This window comes from Notolepis coatsorum, assembly GCF_963971535.1.
Source record: "Notolepis coatsorum genome assembly, chromosome: 16".
NCBI classification, from domain to species: Eukaryota; Metazoa; Chordata; class Actinopteri; order Aulopiformes; family Paralepididae; genus Notolepis; species Notolepis coatsorum.
In genome coordinates this window covers 41,459,020-41,485,450 of record NC_140180.1, presented here as the reverse complement: position 1 = coordinate 41,485,450, position 26,431 = coordinate 41,459,020, and the positions used below count along the sequence as shown (strand labels likewise).

At 42.1% G+C, this 26,431-nt stretch overlaps 1 protein-coding gene across 1 annotated transcript in view; it reads left to right on the top strand.

Moving 5' to 3' along the window:
* nfkb1 (nuclear factor of kappa light polypeptide gene enhancer in B-cells 1) overlaps nt 1–23,694 on the top strand; it is a 92,235-nt gene extending 68,541 nt beyond the window's left edge. Inside the window, exons 19-24 of the mRNA XM_084331290.1 lie at nt 2,196–2,298; nt 4,358–4,503; nt 10,968–11,037; nt 11,488–11,654; nt 18,686–18,827; nt 21,387–23,694. Coding sequence (XP_084187416.1) covers nt 2,196–2,298; nt 4,358–4,503; nt 10,968–11,037; nt 11,488–11,654; nt 18,686–18,827; nt 21,387–21,481 — 723 coding nt within the window. The 3' untranslated portion in view covers nt 21,482–23,694. The remainder of the gene's footprint in view (nt 1–2,195; nt 2,299–4,357; nt 4,504–10,967; nt 11,038–11,487; nt 11,655–18,685; nt 18,828–21,386) is intronic.
* The last annotated feature ends 2,737 nt before the right edge of the window (nt 23,695–26,431 follow it).

Here is a 26,431-nt window from a genome sequence, read left to right as displayed (position 1 = left end):
ATGGTGATGTGTTACCATGGTGATGTGTTACCATGGTGATGTGTTGGAGTCTCATCTCTCACCATGGTGACGTGTTGGAGTCTCATCTCTCACCATGGTGACGTGTTGGAGTCTCATCTCTCACCATGGTGACGTGTTGGAGTCTCATCTCTCACCATGGTGACGTGTTGGAGTCTCATCTCTCACCATGGTGACGTGTTGGAGTCTCATCTCTCACCATGGTGACGTGTTGGAGTCTCATCTCTCACCATGGTGACGTGTTGGAGTCTCATCTCTCACCATGGTGATGTGTTGGAGTCTCATCTCTCACCATGGTGACGTGTTGGAGTCTCATCTCTCACCATGGTGACGTGTTGGAGTCTCATCTCTCACCATGGTGATGTGTTGGAGTCTCATCTCTCACCATGGTGATGTGTTGGAGTCTTGTTACCATGGTGATGTGTTGGAGTCTCATCTCTCACCATGGTGATGTGTTGGAGTCTTGTTACCATGGTGATGTGTTGGAGTCTCGTCTCTCACCATGGTGATGTGTTGGAGTCTTGTTACCATGGTGATGTGTTGGAGTCTCATCTCTCACCATGGTGATGTGTTGGAGTCTCGTCTCTCACCATGGTGATGTGTTGGAGTCTTGTTACCATGGTGATGTGTTGGAGTCTCATCTCTCACCATGGTGATGTGTTGGAGTCTCGTCTCTCACCATGGTGATGTGTTGGAGTCTTGTTACCATGGTGATGTGTTGGAGTCTCATCTCTCACCATGGTGATGTGTTGGAGTCTCGTCTCTCACCATGGTGATGTGTTGGAGTCTTGTTACCATGGTGATGTGTTGGAGTCTCATCTCTCACCATGGTGATGTGTTGGAGTCTTGTTACCATGGTGATGTGTTGGAGTCTCATCTCTCACCATGGTGATGTGTTGGAGTCTCGTTACCATGGTGATGTGTTGGAGTCTTGTTACCATGGTGATGTGTTGGAGTCTCGTTTCTCACCATGGTGATGTGTTGGAGTCTTGTTACCATGGTGATGTGTTGGAGTCTTGTCTCTCACCATGGTGACTGAAAAAGACAGTTTTTCTCTGTTACCAAGGTAACAGGCTGTGCGAACAGGGTTTTATATAGATGTTTATCTCCATGCGCACAGGGCTTGTTTCCAGTGGGAGAGCTGTTGGCTAGTACAGAGAAACCGAGAAATCATCTTTTTCCCCTCACTGCAATGTGATTACGGTGCCAGGAATGCATTATGGGATGAGAAACAAGACAGAAACATCACCATTATAAGTCGAACTGACTTTATTGATGATTATTTTCGTCGGGAGGCTAATTGTTTACTTTCACAGTCTGCCGTGTTCAGAGCCAATGGAGAGCTAGCTTGCGTAGTGTTCCATGGGTCTGACGTATCAGGCTAAGCCCAGTGTAGCCTCGGATAAGAATAAAAAAGCCTTTGATAATTAACGTCACAGTGACCAATCGCAGCCACTCTTATTGTCTGGGACCAAATACGGCCACGCCCCATTCCCAGTAAAAAGTGGGAATCTCTAGAATGGGTTTGGGGCGGCGCTGTATACGGAAGTGGCTCTCAAGGTGACGATTAGACAACACTTTCTGTTGTCAGTAGATGGCAGCATTGGTTTAAAATTAAAAGGTGAAAATGTTGAAAACTACATGAATACATTTCCCAAGATCCTTAGCACAGGTCACAGGTCACTGGGATGTGTCTATTCTTCGCCGTGATCTGAACAGCGGTAAACTATTACTGCAACCTCGGTATAGCGACCGCGAATGGTAAACTAATTATCTTAACAAAAGTGCGCTGGTAGCGTTACATATGTTGTCTAAAGGGGGACATATGGTACAATTTAAGATTTTAATGATGATCGGCATATAAAGGACAACATAAAGCATCGTTAATTTGTAAGAAACCTCAATGAAAACGGTAATATTCGCTATTGTTATGAAAATGTGCTAGAATCCTATAAAAATGTGGACGCATTTGGTCTACGTTCCGTTATCTACAAAGGTTGACATTAGGTTTGGTAGTCTCTATCTCTTGGGTAATGCATCCACAAGGCAAGGCTCACCTCACATGACCCTAATGAGCCATAGGCAGCTATTTGTGGTGGTGCTGCTTGATTGAATCTACTGTGAAAGAGTGACTTCATGTTGCGTTAGTATTAAACAATGGTTTTCTCTCTGCTTAGGGCAACGCCAAAGTGGACTGCTGCACCTACGACGGCTCCACCCCTCTCCACATAGCTGCCGGGCGGGGCTCTGTCAAACTCACAGCGCTCCTTATAGCTGCAGGTAAGGAAAGGAGTGCCTCTCCAGGTTGACTGAGCATGCTGTTTTCAGCAACAATTGCTTTACACTTATTCAGTTCCACACATTCATACCTGGGAGCTGCCCAGTACCGACAGTCTTCGGGCTCAAGATAAGAATGGTAAATAGGACTTCCGGTTTGCGACGTTCTGGTGAGCAGCCACAAGCAGAGAAGCTACAGGCTAACATACAAACTAGCTTACAAGCTAACATAGAGGCTAACCAACGGAGGTGGCAATGAAGCGTCGGAGCTATGTAGAAATAAAGAAATTTCAGAAAAAGAAAGGAACCAGGTCCCAACAACGTGCAGGAGGCGGCGAGGGACACGGCGCGGAGAGGATGGAAGGTGCCGGGAGGGGAAGGAGAGAGGCCTACACTGACGCAGAGGATGGAGAGGGCACGCAGGTGGACCAGAAACACAGAGACGAGGACGGGAGGAGGAAAAGAGGGGACCTGAACCGATTCAAAGCAGATCAACTATGAAGAACGACAAAGGGGCATGAAGGGCCACGGTGATCCAAGGAAAGATACAAGACAAAATCAATGTGGAAGAGTACCCAATACAAACATACACACAGGGGACCTGGGGATGAGAATAGATGCAACAGAGGAAAGATAATTGAACAGTTACCCCAAGAAGTATAAGAAAACTATAACACCAGAATTTAGAATAATTAACACTATGATTTACAATACACACGTTATAGACAAACTATTTGAAATATTTTTTTTAAAGGGACACGCTGATTAGGAAACATATTGGGGAATAATACACAATGGACTGGTATGAAGGAACTACAGGATTACATGTGACACACAATACAAATGAGTCGAGTACCTCCCCTCGCTCCTCTACTGAGCCTAGCCCAATTTAATTCAAGGGACCCGTGTCACTGAGCGCTCGGCCCCACGCGGGACGGACCTGGGATGTGGGGGAGCCCTATTTCTAGGGGTGGATGGCGGGAGGGGGGGTCCCTCTTATGGGGGTCTGGGCGGCTGAACGCAGCCGTATTATAGAAATTCAAGTATATTGCTATGTTATTGATGTCATTGTAAGTATTGTCTAAGTGTTGTATGTCTATAAATGTTAATAAAAATTTAAGTAAAAAAAAAAAAAAGTAAATAGACTGCATTTATATCGCGTTTTTATCCAGAGCACTTTACAACTTATACCTCACATTCACCCATTCACTCATACATTCACACTAGGGGTGGAACGGTACGCATTCGAACCGTGTACCGAACAATACACACATGCCCCGAACCGTGGAGGTCGTACCGAACGGTACGCATTCGGGGCATGTGTGTATTGTTCGGTTATATAACGTTACGTTAGCTACGAGCTAACTAACTTTAGCCGCGAGCTAACTAATGTTAGCCGCAAGCTAACCGTGGAAACCCTCACAGAGAAGTGACTCCACGACACCAGTTCGATTAGTGGGGAAGGGGGGTATATTGACGAGTTAATACTTTGACAAATGTTGCCTATTTTTTTTCAGTCAGTTCGGTCTTTGTGTGCCAAACATTATTAAAGGTAAACCTTTTTTTTTACCAAATAAATGAGAAGCATGTTTAAATCTGCAATGCCTCCCTCCCCTCTTGCTGTACCAAAATCTCTCCTAGCTCTAACCATCACTGTCAAAATAATGTGCCTGATGTCAAATGGCCTCATTCTTTCAGTTTTTGCATGACTACATCCTTGAGAATAACTGAAAAGTTGGATTATTTTTAGGCTATATATCATATGTTGATGTATGGTATTTTTGGAGTGTTCAATTTTTTTTAAATGAAAAACAACGTATACCGAACCGTAACTCTAAAACCGTGATACGACCCGAACCGTCGATTTTGTGAACCGTTCCACCCCTAATTCACACTAACAGTGGAGGCAACCATGCAAGGTGCCAACCTGCTCATCGGGAGCAGTTAGGGGTAGTGCTGCACAATTAATCTAATTGCAATCGAGATGTGAGCCTGTGTAATTATATAACCGCAAAAAAGGCTGCGATTTGCAATTTAATTAAATAAGTGTGTGTATGTCTAGGTGCAGATCCACATAAAGAGAACTTTGAGCCATTGTACTTCAGAGAGAAGGACTGCAGCAGCAGTGATGGAGAGGAGGATGAGGAAGAGGAGGATGAAGGCTATGTCCCAGGAACAACTCCTGTCAACATGGCTGCCACACCTCAGGTGGGCCTCCGCTTTCGCTAAGCTGTCCATATCAGAGGACATGTCCTGCTTTACCTACACTGTCCACATCAGAGGACATGTCCTGCTTTACCTACACTGTCCACATCAGAGGACATGTCCTGCTTTGCCTACACTGTCCACATCAGAGGACATGTCCTGCTTTACCTACACTGTCCACATCAGAGGACATGTCCTGCTTTACCTACACTGTCCACATCAGAGGACATGTCCTGCTTTACCTACACTGTCCACATCAGAGGACATGTCCTGCTTTACCTACACTGTCCACATCAGAGGACATGTCCTGCTTTACCTACACTGTCCACATCAGAGGACATGTCCTGCTTTACCTACACTGTCCACATCAGAGGACATGTCCTGCTTTACCTTTACCTACACTGTCCACATCAGAGGACATGTCCTGCTTTACCTACACTGTCCATATCAGAGGCAGTTGTTTCCACATGTTTGTATTTATTCACAGAACTTTGTCTTGATGTGCAGGTGTTGTTGATGAAAGGCTACATTGTTCTGACTTAAAGGTGACCTATGTAGCGACATATGCACATAGGAAGCACATTGCAACTGGACAAGCTGTGCCGATTCATTCATTCAGCAACCTTTTATTTGTTATTTTTTTCATCTCTTGTTATTATTGGTCTTTCTTCTTATACATAGCTGCATGGTTCCTGGGCCCCGTTCCCCATACGTGGCTAACTGAGTTAGCCGGATAATCTTCAGGATTAACATAAATCAGGCTTTTCGGTTCCACGAAGCAGGTTTGACTAAATCACTATGGCAACAGATCGAAAAATTTGAACCTGCTCCAGCGCAGGTTTAGTTAAGTTAGCTGGATACGCTGGCCACTCCCTCGGAGAAAAATGCCAGCTCCCTTCCTCAGAGATCCCATTATACCATTCTGAATAATGTTTTTGTGCTTAGTTTTTCTAGAGGGGTCGCGAGCAGCCGCAGGGGGGGGATCGCAAGATGATTTCCAGAATGTATTGATTTCATAGAATGTGTGAAATAGGCCTATAATTAAAAACAATTAAAATACATTAAACTGGTAACAGAAATGCTTTTGAAATGTAAAATAATAGACCTAAAATGCTGATAATCATATTCAGCCTATGGATTTACTTTGTCCTAAATAATGCATGTCATAGCTATACGGCGCACACGACACCCTATGTGGTTATTTTAATAAGGGAGCATTGCAAATGTGAATCCTGCTGGGATATTTTTAATGTATTCAAGCATAAATTGAAGTGTCTTTACACGTGGATTGTGGATGTGAATTAAGAGGAATCTGAATATGTGGATTGTTGAATTGTATCACTGTGAAACTGTTAACTCATTCAGCGCCAGCCATTAGCCGCATCCCGTTGTAGCTATGCCACGCTTTAAAGATAGGAGTGCGTCACCTTGTTTGTAGAGCTATATCATTATTCTATATTATAGCTATGGGGACAATACTATGGTCATTTGACACTGACTTTCTTCCGTCCAAGATGCAAAAAAGAGAAAAAAATGTCATGCATACTGATAAGTGCTGGCATAAGCCTCGGTCAGATTGATAACCCCATAACTCATTGGTCCGCATCTCAACTTCAAGCAGCGTCCTGCGACATCTGTGATGTCCAGGACTCAATGCGTCTACAAACTGCAGGGGTTAAACCCAGCCGACCCAAGCCCACACACGCACCCCTCTGTCCCCTCCAGTCATGCGGTTGATTGATTGGAGTTGCGGAGTATTTTTATTCTATTTTGCACTGAGAAGGACTTTTCCTATTCATAGGATATCCATTTTACTTATTCGGTTACACGTATTACCACTGTATGGCTTTACTTGATAATCACATTTATACAGAACCCACCTTTAGTCCATATACATATACATTTTTCTCCTTAGGCCTCCGTATGGATAAAGCCACACTTCTAAAGTCTTTTCATCATAAATCAGAACGCAAAGGGTAAAGTTACAATGCAAACAACATTTCAATGCTTACCCGTCCGTCTGGTCAGAAGAATGGATACAAAAAGATATATTATAAAAAGCTGTTTTATTTAGAAAAAGCAAGTTACAAAAGAGACTTCATTGGAAATTTCCAATTTAGTTAAAAGAAGTATAAAACAAAAACATCTCATCTGGCACGGCTTGTGCCTGGTGTCTGCAAGCAACATCTTCAAATCTCTCAAAAAAGTCTGCCTCTTGAATGGGCAACAGTCATTTTTATATTGATCCTGTATCATATTCCGATTGGTCTAAAAACAGTGATGTCACAGGGATGTCATTTCGCTTAGCAAACCAAAATACAATATGTAGTCAGTATGGACTCTCCTCCTCCTTTTACTAGCGTTACCTTTAGTTACCTAGTGTTTTTAAGTAAGAGAAAGTCCCTCCATTTTTCAGAACAAACAAAGGGTTTGCCTGTGGTAACCATGTGGTACCAGGCAGTACCGGGCGAGGCCATCCATAAGATTTCTTATCAAGACTCCTTAGAGGTTATAGCAGAGAATCTTCAGAGATGCCCTCCTCCAGAAAAACAGTTTACACATCATTTAGTATTATTCTCTACTGACAGTTAATTATAAGCATGACATTATGAAAACTTTACTGTAAACATTTAACATTTAATTGTTATATAGTTTTTAAGATTCTCTCTATCGTTTCAAGACTCCCCTTTACTCTAAAATTTCACAACCTCAGCCTTTACCTCCCCGGGGGCCCCATCACCTCAGAACATAAATGCATGTCTGTTCTGCTTCCTCCCTGTAAGGGTTAACATTACAGTTTACTCTCCTCTCCTGCTGCATCTCAGGGTCACATTCTTTAGGGTTAACTCCCTACTGCAGGCCTGCTCTCACAGACACCTCTTATGCAGACCAGGCAATTCTTTTTTAAGCAGAACAATCATTTCACTATCTTCCAACCAGAGTTTAGTTTTAAAGTCTATAAAGAATATACTGGTTATAAAGGAACGAACAGGATGTCAATTTCCAAAAGGGTCACTGTTGTTCTGTGGCACTTCACACATACGTTCACGTGTTATCCTGTGGTGAATATAAGTATAATTTCAGAGTGATCCGGGATAATTCCTGGGAAGTGAGTAATAGGGCGCAACGTGAATTCTACTATAAGCGTTGGCGTTTCTTGCCTGGACACGCTACTATTTCCAAATCAAATGTATATAATAGGTATTATGTTTCATCATGAATGCATGAAAGGGGGGGGGGTCGTTTCTGATGCTTTGATTGCCAGTAACGGCATTCGTATTGAACACTAAAAATGCTGATCAGCTGGATCGGTATCAAAACATTGTTGGATCGAGCTGAAATTTATGTCAGATAGTCCTTACCTGTGATCGGTGGTATTCCAAAAAGAATATTCCAATTGTCTTATCGCGATTTCCAGTATTGGTGTCCATCTGGTCCCGGACATAATTTGGCACAACTTATGGATCAAGTGTACCAGATGCGTCTCGAAGTGCTCGGATGAAGTGACTTACTCTGCTCCGTCTAAATATAGCGCCCGGTGACATTTCAGTATAACACAGTTAGATATAAGGTTTCAAAGGGTGCAAGACACTGCCACAGCGAATAAAAGAAAAAAATACCAAAACCCAAGATATCTCTGGTTCTGGCGTACAACGCATGGCGAGTTAACCCGAGATATCTCGGGTCTGGCAATTAAAGAGTTAATAGCCTCCATGCTTATTAGTGCGTCTGAACGTTTGCATGTTTAAATTTTAACATTTAGTCATTAGCTGACGCTTTTATCCAAAGCGACTTACAAGTTCTGTACGACAAGTCATCAGGAAGGGCACAACTCTATCAGCTGAGTAACAATGTTCATTAAAGTGTTGAGTGCTACACTGTAGGTTAGTATATTAGGACAAGTGCATGACAGTAAGGTTAGTTAGGGTTATTTATTTTCATTTCAGATAATGGTTGATACTTGATAATGTTTCAACCACCTCCTATAATAGTGGGGTTCGCTGCTCTCTGACACCGTTATTACGGGGGTCGCGGCTTGAAAACTTTGGGAACCCCTGATCTACACATACATGTATTTGTAATGAGGGACTTAAAATGTGCCTATAGATATGCATTTAACTTGTCTGCGATATCTTCCCGTTAGAAAATCATGGTTTTCAGGGATCGACATCTGCTGCCTTTTCAGCTGAGGCGGCCATGCGCAATTATCCTGAGTACTCAAGTCTGGTTCGAATTAACGAGTGTTTGCGACCGGATCAGCCTTTGAGGAACCGGGATAGCCTGATTTCAATCATCGGGTTAATTGAATCTGGCTAATGGGACTTTTGATCGACTTAGTTGAACCACGTACAGGGAACAGGGCCCAGGTGTGCTGCTGTTTTGAGTCTCTTGTATTATATGCTGCACCTATTGGTTTCAATGACGAACATTTTAACAGTTTAAGGGAAGCTGAAGAACAATCTACCAAGTGAGGAAACATAAATCTGAAGTTTAAAATGTCATATCTCTAACACTTTCGGGGCCAACTACATATACGTTATTGGGCCCAACGGTTAACAGCCAAAAAAACTTGTATATATACTTTTTTGGATCGTTTTAGCTTTTTTTCTATTTTAATATCCTATTCAATGTCAGGGACCTGTATGTTGCCGTTAAAAGGCATACTGGGACTCCGAAGGTGCAGTACCGGCCAGATCCTGCTAGTAGGCAGTATCGAAAGTGCAGTAAACCCTGTTCCAGACCGGGTGCTACACTCAAATGTCTCGGACTCATTCCCTATGGTAACACCAAGGTCCCTGGATGAATAATGAATACAAATATCGAAAAAAAGGAAAAACGATCAAATAACGCGTATACTCGTTGGCGTTCAAGCGTCGGCTCCCAATAACGCGTAAACTCGTTGTTGGCGGGGAATGAGTTAATGGTCTGGTTTCCTGGGCCCTATTCCCCGTACCTGGTTCAACTAAGTCGATCAAAAGTAGCCAGATTCAATTAACCCGATGAATAAATCCAGGCTTTCCCTGTTCCTCGAACGCTGATTCAGTCTCGTTAATTCGAACCAGACTTGATAATTGCGCATGGCCGCCTCACCTGAAAAGACAGCAGGTGTCGATCGCAGAAATCCTGATTTTCTAACAGCATTGATTGATTGAAAACTTTATAACAGATTGCAGAATGGGTACAATGCAGTACGGCTCAATAGCCTCGCCGACAAGTTAAATGCATATCTATAGGCAAATTTTAAGTCCCTCATTACCCCAATCAATCAGATTATATTTCTTTAAATGTGCCTGCTGGCAGTAGGCTTAATGGAATGAATAATCGAATGAGATCTTGCTAGCGAAAATAATTTGTTCAACTTTCAGAATAAGTAGATAAAAACAAGCCCAAATAGTATCTAATTGATACGAATTAATAGATACTTATGAGGATATCTGTACTGTATGCGCTCGGCTTAGGTATCATGTACTATATAAATACATGGTTCCCAAAGTTTTCAAGGCGCGACCCCCGAAATAACGTGTCAGAGGCTTGGAGGGAGGCTATACAGTTTCACTTATTAATCAGGTTTTAATCTGTTTCGGACATCATCCATACATGCATTGAATTGATTAACCTTTGGTTTATACCAGTGACACCTCATGTTCATCATCAGATAACAGTGCTTGATTAAATTTCTCAAGTCACGTCCACGTCATCAAATCCGTCAAACAGCGCATCTCCTAAAACATTTTAATCCCAGTTACAATATCACAATAACGTGTGAGTGACAGTGATACAATTCAACAATCCACAGATTCAGATTCCTCGTAATTCATATCCACAATCCACGCATAAAGACGCTTCAAGTTATGCTTGAATGAAACACAATTCGGGCGCCCCATTAAGCAAATACATCCACAGCGAAGAATATGAAACGAATCAGAGCCAAACGACCGATAGGTTTCATTCATTAAAAATATCCCAGCAGGATTCACATTTGCAATACTCCGTTATTAAAATAACCACATAGTGTGTGTCGCGACTCGCGAGCGCCGTATCCGTATAACTAAAGTAAATCCATAGGCTGAATATGATTTATTATCAGAATTTTAGGTCTATTATTTTACATTTCAAAAGCCCCCTCTAGAAAAACGAAGCACAAAAACATAATTTAGAATGGTATAATGGGATCTGTGAGGATAGCTGGCATTTCTTTGCGAGGGCGTGGCCAGGTTATCCAGCTAACTGAACTTAACCCTGCACTGGAGCAGGTTCAAACTTTCTGATCTGTTGCCATAGTGATTTAGACAATCGCATGTCGGGGAACCGAAAGATCTGGCTTATGTCAAGTTATCCTGAAAATTATCCGGCTAACTCAGTTAGCCAGGTACGAGGAATAATAATAATGATGATGATGATAATAAGAAGCCTAGTTCTAGACTAATTGTCTTTCATCATCTGTATCGTATGCTTTGTAATTCTAGGTCTTGGAGATTCTAAATGGCAAAGAGTATGAGCCTGAACCCCTCACCAAGGTCTACATCCCTCCTCAAGGTCTGGCTATGTTTTCAAAACCAAGATCTCCAACCTCACCACCAGGCCTACATGGAATCTGCAGATTTTAGTTCTCATTTTGTTTGTCACTTTTTGTAAGAATAAAAATAAATAATTTGCGGAATTCTATTATTTGTAGTTTTAGAATCCTATCGTTTCTAACTGAATTTCTACAGATTTTTCATCTGAATTATTTGACCTCAGATTCCATCCGGTCCTGGTCATCACTGCATTTCACTACCGTCTTGTAACTCCAGTACTCATAACTCCAATATTGGGGTTTTTCATTTTCTTACTAGAATTTAAAGGTTACATTGTCCTTTTATAAAATCTAAATAATCTTTGTCCCTGAAAAGTGGAACCATTTCCTGGTAAATTATTTTCATTCAACAGTTGTTTCCTGTCGATTCTGTCTGCTGTATGGTTGACTTTGCAGTGTTTTTTGTACAGGAGACTTGGGCACCTTGGGGCCTGATACAAAGCGGGCGCTCTGCCAGGCCCTGGAGGGCACAGAGGGGGGATGGGAGAGCCTGGCACACACGCTGGGTCTGGGCATCCTCAACAGCGCTTTCAGACTCAGCCCCTCGCCCGCCAGCACGCTGCTGGACAGCTATGAGGTGCACATACACACACACACACACACACATACATTCATATACTGTACATACATACATGCATATACCATAAAACTTCATTTTAAAAGCAGAGTCTATTTTTCTGGCCGGGTCCCGCTACATGTCTAGACAAATAAACGCTGGTGTCTATTAGAAGCTGGGGTCTAAATGAATAGTTTTTTGCAATTTCCATGGGCGCGGTTTTGTTTTTCTTTTCATCATCATTTGCGGTCATAAGTCGATGCCGAGCAAAACTCTGGGAAATGCAGCAGCGAGACATTTCTCCATTTTCAATTTATCAAGCTTACAAAACATACACACAGCGATCATCTGTGCTTTAACCCTGCTCCTCATCATCACAACACAATGCATCATGTCAACTACAAAACTACAAGGCACCTGCATGTCAAATGTAAATACTCACCGTTAGTAGGGACACTTGTAAACTGAGTGAAACTCTCTGTAAGTAAGTAAGTATTTATAAAGCACCTTTCATACATGTCATGTAGCTCAAAGTGCTGTACACAAACATAGGCATATATAACGATAAAAGCAATAAAGTCACAGTGATCAGTTAAGATCAATGTTTAAAAAAAATAATAATAATAACGTAAAAATGAAAACCGTCATTTGCTGACCAGTTTGGGAGAACAGGTCCGCACAAACATGTCCGTTCAGTAGCAACCGGAAGTAGGAAATGCACTAAACCAATGCACTTGTATAGTAGGTAGCAATGTTAGCTCTCATAACGTTAGTGTAGTTACGTTTTTATTAGTGGTCGCATATTGTGTGCGTATGTATCCGTTCCCTCATCTAAAGAGTTGGGTCCATAAAGCCATAGCGTCTTTGTGTTATGTCTCATAACGTTAGCCAGTTAGGAAGTAGGAAATGCACTAAACCAATGCACTTGTACTTGTTTAGCAGCAACTGGAAGTAGGAAGTGCACTAGACCAATAACTAGTAGGTAGCAACGTTAGCTCTCATAACGTGCACTAAACCAATGCTAAACCAATATCTAGTAGGTAGCAACGTTAGCTCTCATAACGTGCACTAAACCAATGCACTTGTACTTGTTTAGCAGCAACCGGAAGTAAGAAGTGCACTAAACCAATGCACTTGTACAGTACGTAGCAACGTTGGCTCTCATAACGTCAGCTAGCCAGCAGCTCCGGGTACAGCAGGTAGCAACGTTAGCTTTCATAACGTTAGCCAGTTAGCAGCTCCGGGTACTAAAAATAAAGCATCACATTAATAAGACAACAGTAATAAAAGTACGGCAATAGGCAAAGTACAGTAAAATAACATTTCAGTAAAAGATCAATACATAAAAAATAAAAACATAATAATAAAAACATTTCAATAAGATACTTGCTTTCCCTAAGGCATGGTACACTATTTGTAAGCTAGACTGTATAGGTACGTTTTTAATTTTCCTTAAAAAATGTGTATGGAGCTGGCGTTTCTGATGTGTGTTGGTAGTGTGTTCCATAGTTTTGGGGCATAGTTGGCAAATGCCATACTTCCTATCCTCTTTTGGTTTCTGGGTGTGTCTAGTAAACCTGTAGTGGATGACCGTAGCGTTCTTGAGGGCAGATAACTAACTAGGGAATTTGCTATGTATTTTGGGCCTTGCTCATTAAGACCTTTATATGTCAGGAAAAGGACCTTAAAATCAATTAGCGTACTTTTCGCACTATAAGCCGCACCGGACTATAAGCCGCAGCAGCTAAATTGAATGATGTGTACATATATAAGCCGCACTGGACTATAAGCCGCAGGTGTTTTAATGTTTAATTACCATATGTAATTAGCATTGGGACACAATACTGTCGGACAAATAACAAGCATTAACTCATTTACAAGTTGTATTAAGTTTAGCAAATAAGGGAACAGATAAATAACATTTCAATGCAGTCAAAAAAGCAATATTTAGATGTTTACACTTTCGAGTTTGGTCACGTCGAGTCACATATAAGCCGCACCGTTATATAAGCCGCAGGGTCGAAAAATGGGGAAAAAAGCCGCGGCTTATAGTCCGAAAAGTACGGTATATGAGTTATTGGAAGCCAGTGCAGAGTGGCTAGGACTGGAGTGATATGTTCTCTTCTCTTTGTATGAGTTAGTAATCGAGCTGCAGAGTTTTGGATAAGCTGAAGCTTCCCAATGGTTGCTTTGGGAAGACCAGTGAACAGTGCATTACATTTACATTTACATTTAGTCATTTAGCTGACGCTTTTATCCAAAGCGACTTACAAGTTCTGTACGACAAGCCATCAGGAAGGGCACAACTCTATCAGCTGAGTAACAATGTTCATCAAAGTGTTGAGTGCTACAGTGTAGGTTAGTTTATTAGGACAAGTGCATGACAGTACGGTTAGTTAGGGTTAGATTTTTTTTTTTTTATAGTTTTTTTTATAGTTTTTTTTTTAATTCAGATAATGGTTGAAGAAGTGCGTCTTTAGTCGACGGCGAAAGATTGGACGTGATTCGGCTGTCCTAACTGGGGTGGGTAGTTCATTCCACCATTGTGGGGCAAGGACTGAGAATAGGCGACTTCTCTTTGATGACCCTCCCGGAGCTTGGATAGGAGTAGGTCTGAGGCGGCCAGAAGATGCAGAGCGTAGGGGTCTTGAGGGTGTGTAGTTAGAGACCATTGACCGGAGGTAGGCGGGAGCGGTTCCCTTTGCCGCACGGTATGCTAGGTCGAGGGCCTTGAAGCGGATTCGTGCAGCAATGGGGAGCCAGTGCAGGTCCCTAAGAAGTGGGGTGACATGGGCCGACTTCGGTAGGTTTGAGATCAGGCGGGCCGCTGCGTTCTGAATGAGTTGAAGAGGCTTAGTGGCAGTGGCCGGGAGGCCAGCGAGCAGTGCATTGCAGTAGTCGAGGCGGGAGATGACTGTTGATTGGACGAGGAGTTGGGGGGCTTCTTTTGTCAGGAAGGGGCGGATCCTTCTGACGTTGCTCAGGAGGAATCGGCAGGTTCTGGTCGTCGCTGCGATGTGAGCAGAGAAGTTCAACTGGTCGTCGAGGACAACACCAAGGTTCTTGGCGGTCGGGGACGCAGTCACAGCTGCATTCTCGACTGTGATTGAAAGGTCGGTTAGGGGGGAGGATTTGGCCGGCAGGTGGAGCAATTCTGTTTTGCTTAGGTTCAGTTTGAGGTGGTTGGACGTCATCCAGGCGGAGATGTCGGACAGACAGGCCGAGATCCGCTCAGAGACGTGGATATCTGAGGGAGGGAAGGAGAGGAAGAGTTGAGTATCGTCGGCATAACAATGGTAGGAGAAGCCATGAGACGTGATAATGTTACCCAGTGATTTAGTGTAGAGGGAGAAGAGAAGGGGTCCTAAAACCGAGCCCTGGGGGACACCCGTCCGCAGGGGGCGGGTGGCCGACAGGGTCCCCTCTCCATGACACTTGGTAGGAGCGGTCATTGAGGTATGATGACAGCCATGTCAGCGCAGAGCCAGCCACTCCCATTCCTGCGAGGGCCGCAAGGAGGATCTGGTGGTTGACTGTGTCGAAGGCTGCAGATAGATCTAGGAGAATCAGGACAGAGGAGAGGCCTTTCGCTTTTGCTAAGTGAAGTGCCTCTGTGACCGCAATGAGGGCTGTCTCTGTGGAGTGACCAGTCCTGAAGCCTGACTGATTAGGGTCTAGGAGGTCATTCTGTAAGAGATAAGCAGTAAGTTGGTTGGATACAGCACGTTCAAGTGTTTTAGAAAGGAAGGAGAGAAGAGAGACAGGACGGTAGTTGCCTATGACGGTAGGGTTCAGGGTTGGTTTTTTTATGAGCGGCGTGACTCTGGCTTGTTTTAGGGAGGTAGGGACCACCCCCGAGTTGAGTGAGGAGTTGATGGTTGCCGTTAGGAATGGGAGGATGTCTGGTGCTATGGTCTGGAGGAGTGGGGAGGGTAGCTGGTCCAGCTGGCAAGTAGTCGGACGGTTCGACGTTACCAGTGTCAGGGTCTCTGCTTCTGTAATGGGAGAGAAAGATGACAGAGTGAAGGATGAGGTTCTCGATTCAGCATTTGGAATGGGTGGGGGTTGGGAGAAGGAGCTGCGGATGTTCTCCACTTTTTCCTCAAAGAAGATCGCAAAGTCTTCGGCAGAGAAAGATGAGGGAGGGGGGGTGGGGGGGGGGTGAGGAGGGAGGACATGGTAGCATGCAGTTTGCGAAGATTCTTGGCAGAGGCCTCGATCCTATGGTGGAAGAAAGAAGCTTTGGCATTAGTGATGGTTTTGGAGAATGTTAACAAGAGGTTGTGATATGTGTCGATGTCAGCAGTGAGGCGTGACTTTCTATACTTCCTTTCAGCTGCTCTCAGGACCTGTCTTTGTTCTCTCACTGGATCTGTCAGCCATGGACTGGGTGGGGAACGGCGGGCAGGTTTCTCAACGAGGGGACAGAGCTTGTTGAAGGAGGTTGCAAGGGCTGAAAGGAGGGTGGAGGTTGCCATCTCTGTGGAGAGAGCAGAGAAGGTGTCACTCAAAGGTAGAGCGGATAGTATGTCAGAGGAGAGGGTGGAGGGGGATAGGGAGGGCAGGTTGCGTCTGAGTGAGACTATTACAATAGTCAAGCCAGCTTGAGACAAAAGCATGAATCAGTGTCTCTACATCCTTTTTATTTACGAAAGGTCTTACTTTCGCTATGTTTCTTAGGTGGAAGAATGACGTTTTCATGGCCTTATTAATATGAGACTTAAAGGTCAGGTCTGAGTCCAAGATGACACCTAGGCTTGTAACCTCAGTCTTTACATAGGCTGACAGACTCCCCAGATTTTCACACAGCACTTCCCTTTTCGCTTTTGGGCCGATCAATAGGATTTCGGTCTTGCTTTCGTTTAATTTTAGGAAGTTATTGTTCATCCACTTGTTTATTGCTAACAGACAGTTTGTAATGGACTGTATGGCTGTAGTGTTATTTGGTTCTGCGGAGATATATAGTTGTGTATCATCAGCATAACTATGGAAGCATACATTGTGGTCTCGAATGATGTCCCCGAGGGGCAGCATATATAGTGAGAAGAGTAATGGACCAAGGCAGCTTCCTTGTGCAACTCCAAAGTTGCTGTCATGTTTCTCGGATACATTGTCTCCAAGCTTAACATAGAACCTTCTCCCCTTAATGTATGTTATGAGCCAATTTAGTACATGATCGGAAAAGCCAACCAGTCTTTCAAGACGACTGATCAGGATATTATGGTCAATCGTATCGAACGCTGCACTAAGGTCCAATAGGACAATAATTGAGACTTTGCCAGCATCGGAGTTTAGCCTGAGGTCGCTAACTATTTTAGTAAGGGCAGTTTCAGTGCTGTGATTTGTTCTGAAACCTGATTGTAATTCCTCCATGATGTTATTATCTTTGAGAAAGGAGTTTATTTGTACTGAAACTATCTTTTCTAATATCTTGCTGATAAATGGAAGGTTCAATATTGGCCTATAGTTTTTTAGTTCGTTTACATCTAAGTTTGTTTTCTTTAGTAGTGGTTTTACTACAGCCGTTTTAAATGCATCTGGAAAAGTGCCTGTTTGAAGCGACATATTTATGATTTCAAGGACATGATTTGAGACACTATCGAACACCCACTTGAGAAATGCTGTTGGTATAGGATCAAGGCAGGAGGTGGCGGAATTACACTCAGAGACAATCTTACAGAGGTCAGGTAATGTAATGCATGTGAATTCCCCCATAGTTATCTCAGGTGGGTTTCCACTCACAGCCAGATCTATATCAGAGGCAATGCTTGCTCTAATCAATGATATTTTTTCATTAAAGAAAACTGCGAACTCTTCACATTTTGTGGCTGATTGCTGCGGTATATGGGGGGGTGGCATGTTAATCAGCCGGTCGATGGTGGAAAAAAGTACCCTGGAGTTACCTATATTTTCTGACATCATTTTGGAAAAATATTCCTTTCTCTCTGTGAACAACATCATTCCATTCCTCCGTGACTGCTCTTTCTCTCTAGCTCATTATTTCTCTGAGTGCGTGAGGTAGGGCGTTAAAATGAGAATGCTCTGTCTTGGAGCGAGATCAAATGAATGATTCATCAAGTAATTCCATAGCCTAATTTGTATACAGGTAATATTCATACTGGTTTAAATAAACAATTTGATAGTATTTCCCATCTTTGCTCAAGGCCGGTCCCTTATAGAAGTTTTATGGTAAATACATACACACACACATAATTACACTACATATATATATATATATATATATATATACCGTATATATATATATACATAGATACGTACACTACAAATATATATATACGTCATACATACATACATGCACTACAAATATACCGTAATTCTTCTAATAGTAACCGGTATTCAATTAAAAGCCGGGTCTCTATTAATGACCGGGTGCGCTGTTGAGCTAAGCAATTATAAGCCGGCCTCCTAATACAAGCCGGGTTTCATGTATATGCTGGCCTGGCTGTGCAGTAAATACCATATAATGGTATGGTGTTAATGTTTACCAAGAGAGTAAGCCTACCTCAGAATTGTATAAAACAAAGTTATTATTATTATTATTATTATTATTATTATTATTATTATTATTATTATTATTATTATTATTATTATTATTATTATTATTATTATTATTATTATACCAGTATTGTGATTGCACTATTTTACTTTATTTAACTTTTTTTGACCACCTGTAATTGCACTGTTTACTACCGTATTTCATACAGTACTTGGTTTCAATAAATTAACCCAGTACATTTTACTGGGTTCAAACTGACACAAAATGTTGATTTATTCATTATGATCTGTTTGAAAATTAGAAATATAGGCCTCTCTCTTATACATGCCTCCTCCTAATACAAGCCTGGTATCAGCTACAGTTGAAACAAATACAAGTCGGGGTTACTATTAGAGGAATTACAGTATATATACATACATACATTGGCTGTAAACATTTTCTTGTATCCTCTCTGTAAAGAAATGTTTGTTGTGTCTTGAGGCTTGAATGTGCTGTGATGTGGTTGTCTCGGCTGATGATGAGTATTTGTGTGTAGGTCTCCGGGGGGACGGTCAAGGAGCTGGCAGCCGGCCTGAGGTCAATAGGAAACCAACCCGCTCTGACAATCCTGGAGGGGGCGCTCTGTGGAATGCAGGGAGAGGGGACTCCAGCACCGCAAAGCACCACAGAGCTGCTAGGTAATCATAATAACTCAAAAAATATATATTGTTGACATGCACATAAAAGTTCTGATATTATCTGGGATGCACGAGTATTCTGTTTTGGAATTGACAATATCCTTTTTATGGTAGCCAGGAAAAATGCTTATCAGACGAGAAGAAACTCTGTATCATGGCCAGAAAAAATGCCTCAACCCATTCACTGTTATTAAAGACTGTAATATTAACATACCCATGTTAATGCTCATAATATTCTCTTCACTCATCTATACAGAGATATTCATGAGCAGGATATGAATATGCATGTAAATACCTTATCCCGACCTAAGACCTTAACCAGGATATTAGCTCTGTGCATGTAAACACATCCACTGTTACGAGCACTTTACAATAAAAACAACAGATGGTAAAGTATTTTAAAGCAGAGAATGTGATGTAGAACAGAACCAGGAATGTCTGGTCCGGCAGGACCCTAGTGACCAACATTCAGAGTTAACGGTCCAATAAAAACAAATCAAGGCCAATATCATAAAATAGAATTACAGTGGTCTACGTCTTAGGACAGTGACATTTTTGTTGTCGTTTTGGCTCTGTACTCCAGCACATTGGACATGAAATGAGGTTAAAGTGCAGACTTTCAGCTTTCATTTGAGAATTTCATTGAATTTTAATACATAGTCCCACCCATACGGACCAAAGGTAAATAAAACACAAATAAATTTGTCATATTTAATAGTTTGTTGCAAATCCTTTGCAATCAATGACTGCCGGAAGTCTGCAACCTTTAACCATTTCAGTGCCACGGACGACATATCTAGTTTTATCAGCCCCCCCATTGAATGCCCACGACGACAAATAACGGTAAATCTTTTTATTAGCGATCTGAATTCATATTTCATCAACCAAGTCTCCCGTTGGTACACCAGCCCTACAGGAGCTCAGATTGGAAAAAAGCGCCCCCTATCGTCTATCCCTGTGTAACTGCAGGTCAGTCGCTTAGACTGACCTGGGATCTGTAGATCTCTGGGGGGGGAGCCAACTGGCTCCTTGTGCTGGCGAGCAGTCTGCTCAAGAGGGATCTGCTCGCGGGACGCAAATCAGCCTGGAATATATATTTACAGCAGCCAATAATCAATCAATAAGCGTGATCGATATTTGGAATGGCGATCAGGAATTGGAATACTCTTTTTGGAGAACATCTGATCTAAGGTAAGGAGTCTATGTTACCAGTCTTGGGGTAATCGGAGCTGTATTCGCGGAGATATCGGCGTGTCCCCTATGTGTGATGTGGCTGTTTGGCTGTGATCGCTGATGAGGAAATAAGGGAATCGATTTTTCAGCTCGCGTCTATAGCGTGCATACGTACACATATACTATCGATAATCTAGCGTTTATTTGAAAACGATTCATAAATAGGCCGAAAAATTACAACGTTTTTGTGTATTCTAGAATATTCCAGTAAATGTCTTTTATCATGGAATCTTTATATTTTCCTTGAAAACGAGGGCTTTTCAAAATGCTATAAAACGCAAAAAATGAACCGATAGAAAAACAATCTGTTTCGACAATGTTGACTGCAAACGAGTCATTGATAAGCGACGGGCAGATTAGACACAGCCATAATTTAAAACATAGATTAGGCGTTTTTAACGCTAACATTGAAGTGGATGGTGGCATTCAGCGGGGTAAATCAACGTTAATCAAAGGCACTGAAAGTGTTAAGTGATCATTTGTGAAATCATTTAGACTTTCCTGCTAACAAAGCAGAGACCAATGCTTCTCAATACATTTGGGTCTTATTGGGATTTTAGGTGTACAGTGGACTCTCCATCAGAATACTCAGTACGGGACATGTACTCAGAAGACAACTACAGTATAGAGTATATATCCCATACCATACTGTGAACTGCACTGGTCTGGAAAACTGAAAATCGTGTACTGTATGTTGTAACTAGCTAGTGAATGTACGTATACTGGTAATCAACATGCTGTGAACTAATGCCTTGGCGTAAAGGTTTTTAACTGCATTTATTTAATTGTTTGGTAAATGCTGACTGAATCAGTGAAGTCATATGTGTATCCCAAATACATTTACATTTAGTAATTTAGCTGACACTTTTATCCAAAGCGACTTACAAGTTCTGTACGACAAGTCATCAGGAAGGGCACAACTCTTATCAGCTGAGTAACAATGTTCATCAAAGTGTTGAGTGCTACAGTATAGGTTAGTATATTAGGACAAGTGCATGACAGTAAGGTTAGTTAGGGTTCGATTTTTATTTTTAGATAATGGTTGAAGAAGTGCGTCGTTAAAATACTTTTAACCTTTTATAAAAATTATTCAAATCTAATTTAATTAAGATTTTATGATGCGTGGAGTCTAACCATCGCTGGACCGAATCGTTCCAGTCCTAGTTATTTTAGATGACCTTTGCACATTATGTAATCTGTTCATATACACTAGTTGTCATTCCATTTCTATCCATTGACCTTTGTGTGACAAATGAAACAAATGGACATGAGGCTGCTGTCATTGGAGGCAACAATACCCATCTCTCTCATTCTCCTTTTGTCCAGGCGAGTGTCTCTGCGAAACCGTGCACGACCTGAAGCTCGACGCTCAAAACGACAGCGTGGTTTGTGATAGTGGGGTGGAGCTCTCCACAGCGTGACCCCTGGATTGGCTGGATCTGTACCAAGGCCCCCCCCCCCCCCCCCCACACGATTTCAGGAGGCGTTCATCTCAATCAGGCAGAGAGTACATACGGTTTTCTCTCTGAAAGGGACAGTAACCCAAGCACTCTTCAAAAGACACAGCGACTGTTTTCAATTTTAGTTTTTGTAATGAATTTAATTTTTTTCTGCTTATCACCAGAAACATTTTTATACATTTGTAAAGAAAAGAAATAACGTCATTTGTGTGTAATTGTTGCAATTGTATGTAATAACGTATCAACTGTCAAATACTGGGGAAATGCGGATCACAAGGGCAATGATATGAAAGGCATTTTAAACCTATTTTATTGAAAAAGAAAAGGATATTTTAACAAATGGGATATTGTTGTGACTAGGCATTGGCAATCTTCTGCCCACACTACAGTTCATGGTAAGTCATTCAGCCCAGACCTTTATAAGGTTGACATTTAGAGTCTGCTATTTTTCTTCAACAGGCACTCATAACATTATGGAAGAAACGTCTCTGTGGTCATTGAGTTTGAATGGGGAATGCTAACCAGCCTTCGGTGAAATGGATAAGAAGTCCTTCTATATAATGTAGCCAGGTTGTGGAACAGGAAGCTGTCTGTAAGGTGCTTACATGTTGTTTTTCAGAGACATGCTAACAAACATCAACCGTTTCTCCTTCCAATATCTAAAATAAATAAAATTAGACTAGCATGGATGGACTAAAATGACTCATGGTAAAACAGATAGGGTCTTAAAGACCTGACCACCCCCTTTACATGAAATGGCAATTGAGAAAATGTTTCTTCATATCAAGACAAGTATCTGGTTAATAAGCTTAAATAATAATAAGCTTAAAATAAAAGGTATTTAGGCCATACCTTGCTCCGATATAACCCCCTGTACAAAAACTACCAACACCTGCGATAAATCTCACTTATTTTCCTATGATGGATGTATTCAACATTGATACGTTGTTTCTGGTAGAAGCGTCTAAGCTTTTGATGTTGGTGGTGTTTTGTTTGTAGCAGAATGTGTTACTTGGATGCAGTACGAAATGGTGCTACAAATCACAGAATGATCGCAACTATTGCAGGTTTAGTTATGGCACATTTGCTTTCACTATGCAAATATGTTTAAAAGACAGCATGCAATTTGTGATTTGCACAGTAACCACTGTTTATGTTGGACTATTTGATTTTCTTTTCTTTTCTTAATTCTTTTTATGGATATTCTGCATTGATCTCTTATATTATAACCAGATCACTCTCCATTTTAGTTTTGTTTCACTTTGGTAGAACATATTTTCTTTACAACTGCCGTCATGGACATTTAGGCTTCAATCAATCAATCTTTTTAAACAAGGAAAAGTACAAGGAAAAGTATGGTCCTGGACACATAATGAAATTATGAGTCTACTTTATTATGATTGTGTTGGGAGTATGACTTTCAGACCAGGTTTTCAAAATTAAACTAAGTGAAACAAATGTTTTGTTACCACAGGTCCCCAGAACGGTCAGTAGTGTAATTGATTGTTCATGTGCAGTAGAAAATGTAATTAAATTAGAAGGCTCTACCAAAATGGCACATCACTTTAAACATTGAGGTGTTTTTCTTGTCATTAAGGGATAACCTCATTTCACACATGCTGTACATATCAAAGAGTAGATATTGTACTCTGTGCTGTACTATATTATCTGATGAATAATATTTTTGTCACTTCATATCTCCGTCAAACCTCAACTCCCAACTGTGATGTGACCCAAGAAAATCATTCAAATAACACTGTAGAGAGAAAAGCAAATCACGAACATGAACAAACATGCTGTGTTTTTGAGAAGTGATTCCCGTCCCACCAGAGCGATATGTTTGTCACATTCAGATCAGGTTTTCACAGAGACTTCAAGAGGAGTCCCGTCCTGTTGGAACTCTCTTCTGGTGCTTTGTTTTGTTCACCTTTTATCTGTATTATATCAGTAAATCAATGACCATAACGGAAAAAAACATCAAAGTGAGAGGCATTATACAGCAGCTCAAAACTATGGAAAGATTGTGGCATAGATAGCGATCTCAATCTTGAACCAAAGGTTTGATGCATGTGTGCAGTTTACCACAGAATATTTATACATATACCCTGTGAAGCCTGCTTTTGTACAGCTGAAATGTGCTTCTTAATTGGTTGTAATATTTTTTAATAAAACACTTTTTGTAATACTTGTGTGTGCAGAGCTTTATAAATGCCAATAGACGTTTACTGGTTTACATTTAATTGAAAATCCCATCTATTTGCATTTAGTGCATTTCCATCATTTTATTAAACCGTGTAATTAGGGATTTATTTCTTAAAGGGGACATGCATTGCTATTCCTAGCACTATTTGGGCAACTTTACACAATTCCTGTGAGTCTATGGAACACCTCTAAGGTTTTATTTAAAAAAAAAAATGCATTGTTTTATATTTCTAATCAATTACCAAAGCCACATTTTTCTCACTTTGGATTTCAGGCTGTGTTGGCCTGGCTCCGCCCATAAGCACTTTGAGTGACAGTCATCCACACAGTCTGCGACTGGCAGACAGAGATAGAGACTGAGGGGGATACTAATTAATTTCGCCGCGGGGGGGGCATAATCCCACGGGACAATGCATTGGTAACTTGGTTTCAAATGACAATATATACTTGTGATTATTATTGTACAGATCTGAATACGGGCGTGCACGTGGGAGCATGCGCAAAGATATTACAGTGATATATAGTGCTCCCGACTCGAGGGAGAGAGACGGATAGAGGCTCATATGGAGCGATCTCAGTCTCCCCGAGTCCCCCTGCATCGCGACTCGAAGCACGCACACGTGGGCTGTCGGAGCGATCTCCCCTCTCTCTATCTCTCTGCCTCCCATTTGAGGAAGTGCCGGGTTTCACTGTGAAACCATCAAATCAGAACAGCTTAGTTGAGTGAGGGAGGATCTTGTGAACTCGACTAGACTGATGAGTCAATATGATAATTAGAGACAGACTTATTGATACTAACTCCTATTACTATAAAAACATGCTAAACACAGAAAAAAATCCATTTATAATGCATGTCCCCTTTAAGACACACAGCCTACATGTAAGCAGTCCACCGAGACGGTCAGAGCAGTCAGCCACCAGCAGGTAGGGGTTCACTACAGAGGGTCAGAGCAGAGTCAGCCACCAGCAGGTAGGGGTTCACTACAGAGGGTCAGAGCAGTCAGCCACCAGCAGGTAGGGGTTCACTACCAAGAGGGTCAGAGCAGAGTCAGCCACCAGCAGGTAGGGGTTCACTACAGAGGGTCAGAGCAGTCAGCCACCAGCAGGTAGGGGTTCACTACCAAGAGGGTCAGAGCAGAGTCAGCCACCAGCAGGTAGGGGTTCACTACAGACTAGTACAGAGGGTCAGAGCAGAGTCAGCCACCAGCAGGTAGGGGTTCACTACAGAGGGTCAGAGCAGTCAGCCACCAGCAGGTAGGGGTTCACTACCAAGAGGGTCAGAGCAGAGTCAGCCACCAGCAGGTAGGGGTTCACTACAGACTAGTACAGAGGGTCAGAGCAGAGTCAGCCACCAGCAGGTAGGGGTTCACTAGACTAGTAGAGGGTCAGAGCAGTCAGCCACCAGCAGGTAGGGGTTCACTACCAAGAGGGTAGGAGCAGTCAGCCACCAGCAGGTAGGGGTTCACTACAGAGGGTCAGAGCAGAGTCAGCCACCAGCAGGTAGGGGTTCACTACCTTGCTCAGGAACAGTCCCGGCCGGGATGGGCACACTGGCCATTGCAGGGGATCAAACCTGCGACCATTCGGTCACTCGTCACCCCACCTCCCTTTTATGAGATAATGTGTATTGCGTTGCTGGTATGCGCCGACGAGAAAGCGGGTTCTAATGAGTCTTGGAAAACCTAGAAAATAGGCTTTAGATGGTTCTCTCAGGTTACCAAAAATTGGTATTTTATTCATTTCATAGAACTACCTACTAATATCGTCCCTAAAGCGAGCTCATGCTCAGCATTACAAAAGGCACTACTCCATTATACAGCATAACTGGATTTCATACAATGAAGGAACTCTAGTTAGATGGCCCACAGTTCTACACATGAAAAGATGCGTTGGGTCTACTGAGAAGTTAAACTAAAAGTGGTTCACATACACACACAAGTTCCTCTTCAGGCTCTACAATCACTGGGCGTCCTATTAATAGCCCCACAGTTGTTGAAGGCCTCTGAATTACCAGGGGCATATCGTTTGCTACTCGTAGCACAGCCAAACTACCAACAGCCGATTTGGGCCCTTTCTGTTCCAAGTCTGAAATTAAATAAAACATTTGGCAGTGCTTCTTACGAGATTTTGTTACTAGGTAGAAGGACCATATACCTCTCAACCACATGAGTCCAAGAGTAGTTATAATTTCAACTAGTGTGGCTGAGAAATCTCTAAATTGCTCCATTGAAATGAGGAAAATCATGGATGATTCTGATAATGTATAGTTAACATACAAAAACTAACATGTTTAGGCTAGGCTCGATATAGAAAACTCTTCTCCACATCTCCCTTTTACTGAAATGTCCCATTTGCTTAAAGGGGTTAAACTTTTTAAAAACTGCAGAAAATACAAAAGCAGGTATTTTCCTACGAGGCCATGGTACATTTCTGCCAGAGTTAAAAGATAAACCCATGCAGGCTTTTCTCCAAATATCTCATGTGACATGAGAGCTTCTTACCATAAGCATATCATTTACAGTCCCACTCCCTGCAGCTTTTGATGCACATCTTAAACCAAAACAACTCCCAATATGGACAAAAGTACAAACAAGTCACTGGGACGACACTTGCAACAGCAACGTTTTACCCCCTTGGTGTTGGAATGCATCATCACAACAGTTACATTTTCACGTTAAAAACAAAACAAACCACACGATACGTCGAAAG